General features: G+C 44.5%; 1 protein-coding gene across 2 annotated transcripts in view; it reads right to left on the reverse strand.

Annotated features, from left to right (window-relative positions):
* Window positions 1-5677, reverse strand: part of CCDC80 (coiled-coil domain containing 80) — a 44586-nt gene extending 38909 nt beyond the window's left edge. Inside the window, exons 1-2 of one of the 2 annotated variants that reach the window (XM_043999111.1) lie at window positions 5112-5677; window positions 2453-4347 (exon numbers count right to left, since the gene is read on the reverse strand). In XM_043999111.1, coding sequence (XP_043855046.1) covers window positions 2453-4339 — 1887 coding nt within the window. In that variant the 5' untranslated portion in view covers window positions 4340-4347; window positions 5112-5677. Of the gene's footprint in view, window positions 1-2452; window positions 4348-4773 lie in introns of both variants that reach the window. The other variant, XM_043999110.1, reaches the window with a different exon arrangement.
* Window positions 5678-6000: the final 323 nt, after the last annotated feature.

Consider the following 6000-nt stretch of genomic DNA (forward strand, 5'->3'; position numbering starts at 1 on the left):
AGCCAAAGACTAATGGGAGACAGAGCCTCTAAATTCAGGTCATTGGTATAAATCCAGCTTGGATTTAGAGATACAGAGAGTTTGCATAATGGCTACCAAGGGACCAGAGAAGTGAAATGGTGGGAAGGAGGTGTCAATCAGTATCCTAGTTAATCCATAGGTATGAAAAGTCATGTATAAAGAGTAGTATAATTTTAGGGGTATGTGGAAGGCTCATGAAAGTGATATAATTAGAAATTCATGAGAATTGCCCTAGTTTCCTAACCTGACTTCTTAGGGCCTGAATAAAAACACTTAGGGTTCCTTCCCTCCAGTTTAACAGTCCACAAGACTTCTGAAATTCAAGGGTTGCTGAGAAGAGTATTAAAATTGTGTGTGTGTGTGTGTGGGGGGGTGTTTGTTGTTGTTAAAGGACAATATATCATCAGTGTTGTGTAGTGAATAGACAGTGTTTGTAGTGAAATAAGAAATGCATTTGAAGTCAGGGGACCTGAATTTAAATGCCAACTATGCTACTTTCTATCTAAGTGACCTTGAGCCAATAATTTAACTTTGCTGAACCTTGGTTTCCTCATTTGTAAAGTTAAGAGGTTGTATTGAATGGTCTCTAAGGTTGCTTCCATCACCAAATCCTATGACCTTGATATCCTATAATGCTAGAGCTAGAAGGGCAAACACAATAATCTAGTCTAACCCTAGTTATCTAGTCATTTTATCTGTCATTTTACACATGAGTAAACTGAGACCCAGAGAAGAGAAGTGACTTGATCGAAGTTTGAATTTATTAAATTACTTATTTCCTGAAGTAGGAAGGACCTAGATTAGCATGACATTCTGTACTTTGAGGTGGAGATGAGGAGGCAATGAAAAGGGGAAGAAAGAATAGTGAAAATGTACCATTTTCACATTGTTTATAAGAACTACCCTTATATTCCATATGGATTCTCCAAAACATAATTCAGTTTTAACTAGTTTCTGTCATATTCTTTTGTGGTTTTAAAGAAGTGACCCCATGTGGGCCTGAGGAATGCTTACAACCCAGGAAAATGAAATGCTCCCAACCACCCAGTGATTCAGAGGAAGAGGTAATGTTCTAACTGGACATTCCTCCAAGTCTGCATACTCACCCTACCACCAACACCACTTTCTCTCTACCAACACAGATATCACTTTCTGACTCTCAGTGGTTGGTAGACTTTAAGCGTGGAAATGAACTTAAGAAATAAAATTCCATACACACTGACCCTCTCCTTTTTAATCTCAACAGGAAAGCCCAGAATTAATTGGAATCTGGTCCTTAAACTCAGTTATCCCTCATTATCTCACTATGAATCCTGGAACTCACACTGTTCTCCATCCCACGTTGCCCCCCTCCTGTTGCTAACTGGCCAGTGACTCAGGGGGTAGTCATGAGGAAGAATACATGGCGGTTTTACCATATGATACTAAAAAAGGACTAAAGTTCATACACACATAATCTTGCTGTCTCAATTTTGTCACCTTATCCCCCAAATTCCCTTCTTTTGTAAGTTCTTTTCCCCTTCAAGACTAGTCTTGATATTCATTTTAAACTGATTTTTAAAAAATCCCTACTCCTTATTCCTACCACCCCCACTAGAAGGACAGCTCCATCTATGCTTGCTCAGTCACAAAGACACTGGTTTTCATGTCATAGCTGATTTGTTGATCAACACAGCTTGCCTGAGATTTACTTCCCCACATCCTATACCTTCTAATACCCTTTCCCCAACCTCTCCTACTCCTTCAATGTGATAGATCATAGGGAGGGAGATATACATAGGAAAATACAAATCTCTCAAGGAAGGAAGGAAGGGAGAGTTATCAGACTACTGACAAAAGAAGACTCTGGACTTTTGGACTCTCTATCTAGGCCTGTACAGGGCTATAGGATCAACTGTAGTGACCCAAACAACTGTTTTGGCAAAAACAAAAATACTTTGAATGCCTAAAATTTGTTGCTACAGTTTTACTATGCTCCCCATACTTCCTACAAGCAGCCATACTAAAACAAGTTACCTCTCTATGGCTCCATTCATCATCCCTGTAACTTTCCAAGCCAAAATATAATTTCCCTATATGTTTGTTTGTTTCCCTATATGTTTCCCCCTACTAGAATGTAAGTTCCTTGAGGGCAGGGACTGTCTTTTCTTTGAATTTGAGTACCTAGCACTTAGCACAGTGCTTGGCAGGAATTTAGTGTTTAAATGCTTTTTCCTTCCTTCCTTCCTTCCTTCCTTCCTTCCTTCCTTCCTTCCTTCCTTCCTTCCTTCCTTTGATCTTTCCTTCATTCCATCCATTTACTCATCTATCCAACATCCATCCATCCCTCCATCCATCCTTCCATCCATCACCTCAGATTTTTGTTTCATAAAAACAGCAAACCAAAACACAACTTGCTCCCCTGAAATAAAAGGCTGAAGTGTTTACTTACAATGAGCCGCCTTTTCCCTTCAAACAATTCCAGCAGGTCGGTCACTGATTTCTTGGAACTCTGCGTGAAAAGCTTTGTCGTGGGTTTCAGATAACCATCCTGCTCTGTTTTGCTCCCCTTCTTCTTTTTATTTCGTTCTTTCTCCTGCTTGTTCTTTTTTTCTGCCTTGTCCTTCTTGGTCTGCTTTTCACTCTTCAGCAGCTTGTCTGGTTTCTCATTCTTCACCTTCTTCTTCTTCTCAGGCTTATCGGGCCGCTCATGCTTTTTTGCCTCCTTCCCTTTCTTAGGGGGAATGTTCCCCACCTCCAGCTCCTCTTCGAGCTGAGAGGCAGTAGGCCGGCTGGGGTCATACTTGTCCTCATACTCATTGCTTAGAATCTTTTCCTGTGCTTTTTTTTTAGGAGGCTTTGCTTTCACTGGTTTGTGCTGGCCTGGCACCACATTTGGATCTCGGGGGCCATACTCCTTCCTATCTGTACGGTTGTCACGGAAACGGTTTATGCCTGCCTTTGTGTAATGGTCTGGGGCTGTGGTGACTGCTGCTGTGTGGCTTTCATAGCCGGTGGTCTTGCTTGGTCTCCTGGTAGTCTGTTGCCTCTCCTTGTGCAGCTCCTTCCTTGAGGTGGGGTAGAAATCTTCTGATTCCCAGGTGCCCCTGGGAGTTGTCACTGCAGCTGCCAAAGGCTGTTTGGGGGAAGACAAAGTGGTGTGAGCTCTGCTAGTCCATGTTCTCTGAGTGGTTGGAAAGGTGGTAGTCGTGGTGGTAGGCCGGGTGGCCACTGTCACCGCACGAGGAGTGGTCCAGGCTGCTGTCCTTGGAGGAGATGGAGGAAGCATGGTGACCCTTGCCGTTAGAGGAGGAGCTACTGTAGTGGTGACCAATTTCTTTATTGTTTTCATTCGGCTTTCCCTTGTGGGTTGGATTTGTCCTCTCCTTGTGTCTTCTTTCTTCTTTTCACTGACCACTTTTGTTCTGCTCCCTCCACCACCACCACCATTATTCCCTTCCTCAACCACCTGCCCCTCCACACCAGCTGCCTTACACTTCTGGACAAAGCCCTTCTGCCGGATCTTCTCTATCCTCCGGATGGGGCCCTGATCAATGATCTCATACATTGCTTCTAGCCTAACCGGGTATGGGTAACGTTCCTCTACCTGCAGGGTTTTCTTCAGCAGTACCATGCCAAACTTCCCCTTCTCCAGTTTCAAGAAACTCATCAATTTGGGGATGAGAGTGGGGTCCAGGGACTGCTCCAAGATTTGGCCTTCATTGGTGATTCTCCTCACCTTGCCACCTTCCTCCCCTGCCTCATGGAATAGCACAATCTGTTGGATGTGTCTTTCTGCTAGTTCACAGTACACATCATCCTTTAGGAGACTCATCATGAGGCGGTAGTAGCCCTCAGAGGCATGAGGGGCAGAGATGACCCAAACCCTGTTTTTCCCTGCAAAGCTGGCCAAGATGTTGGGAGAGCTGGACCCTGATGGGAATCGCACCATTTTTGCCCGAGCGGAGGATCCCTCATCTTTTACCATCTCACTTGGGGAGCTCTTGGCTGTTGGTCTTTGTTCCTGCCTTAATCGGGTGCCACCTACTCTGGTTTGTGCTGGCAGGGGAGATGGGTGGGCTAGTCTCAATACTGGCACAGCTCTCCTCCTGTCCAGGATGGGATGGTTGGGATTATCTGGTATAGACCTTACACTTCCCTGGGCCCTCCCTGTGTGCCTCAGGAATCGAAGTGGTCTACCATTAACATGGGAAGCTGGCAGCACTTTCCCAGCTCCATGGCTCCCTCTGCCCACTGTTTGAGGGTGGGGTTCTGATTGGCACACTAGCCACATTGTCAGCAGCATGGTGAAGCCCCGTTCCATCATCCAGTTCATCATGTCATCCACTTTGAGGAGCAACGGGGAGTGGTAGTGTGGGGAACATAAAAGAGAGAGAAGAAAAACAAGAAAGTGATTTAATGGCAGGCAGATCTATACATTTTATCCTTTGAGTGGGGGGTGGGGAGCAGTGGAAGGGGAAGGGATAGGGGCATGGACATTTTTTACTTTTAATTCTGTAGCTCATGGACCCAGGAAGGACAAGGAGCCTTCCAAAAACATTTACAGTAAGCCAAAAACCAAACCAAACCAAACAAAACAAAAAAACCAAAAACCTAGCTCATCTCCTCAGTCGTCATGTTTGCACTGACTTTTCAGTTGGCTTTCTGGACAGCAAGCCAAGCACATGAAGTGTGATAACATGCACATTTTGTTTATTCAAAGAAGCAAGAAACAAAGACGTTTTTAAGAGGCGAAAAAGACTACACACTTACATTCTATCTCATAGAGATGGAATTCAGAGGATTTGGCAGGGAGGGGGGAGTCCTGAAGCTTATTCGGCAGGGAGGGGGGAGTCCTGAAGCTTATTCGTAGGACAGTTCCCTAGAAGAAATCGGTCTCCTCCCAGCTCTTTTCCCTTTCAGTGGATGAGCAGCACCAAGGGCTTTACAGCAGCTCTGGTTTTGAACTTACAATGTCCCAGACTCCCGAGACTGTCTTAGTTCCAGTTGAGTTGCTTTTTCCTTTTCTCTCTCTCCCTTTTTTTTACCTTCTTGACAAGTGGAATGAGGTGAAGGGAACCGTCCTTGTCAATCCTTGTACCTCCATTTACCTGAAGTCCTGGCTTGGTTTTTGTAGCAGTCACACACAAACTTCAGCACACATCACATCCCGCAAGAGATCGAGTCCCAGACGTTTGGGGAATTTCTTTCCGTCTCTCTTTAAAGTTTCCTGGTTCTTCTTATCATGCTTTCCCCACCTCAATCCAGCCAAGTCCCTTTGTTTCCCGAGAGCCAAAGTACCAGGATCAATACGTTTTCCAGACTGAAGGAAAACACAGCAATGTGATAGGGGGGAAAGGGTGGGCTTTTTCCCCCTCCTTATTCAGTTCTTCATGTCTCCGTGTATTCCTCCCTACCTTTCTTTCCTCTTCTCTTTCTTCTCGTTTTCCCTTTTCCCTTCTTCTTCCCTTTGGCTGGATCCAGTCCCAGAAATGTCAGGATAACCTCAGCTCTGCTCCAAACCAAAGTCAAACAACAGCAGCCACTGGGAATCTCAGAAACTTTACTAAGAATTTAACAGATCAGCAAAACACCGCCTCCTTCCCACTTCTACACGTTAAGGGAGGACTCCATAGGGAAAGGGGAGGGGGGACTTCTTTGGGAGTGGGAGAGAGTTTTGAAACACTACTCATCATCATAAATCACTTTGGAGAAGGATGGCTGAGAACTTAACCCCTTCAGCACCACAGATGAAAGAGGAATTCTCTTCCTCTGATTGTGTTCTTTTGGAAAAGAATAGCTTGGATTCCTCCCTCTAGCTGACTTTTTTTTTTTCAGAGACAAATTCTGAGGTTGTGATAAATGCATGTATATGCATGTGCTATATCCTATTTTTAGTTCTATGAGTATATATATTTTTGTCCCGTTTCTCACTTTTCACTTGAGACTGGAAATGGCCACGGCAAACATGACTGAGCTGTTTTTATTTTATGCTAATTG

This window comes from Dromiciops gliroides, chromosome 3 (assembly GCF_019393635.1).
Source record: "Dromiciops gliroides isolate mDroGli1 chromosome 3, mDroGli1.pri, whole genome shotgun sequence".
NCBI lineage: Eukaryota > Metazoa > Chordata > Mammalia > Microbiotheria > Microbiotheriidae > Dromiciops > Dromiciops gliroides.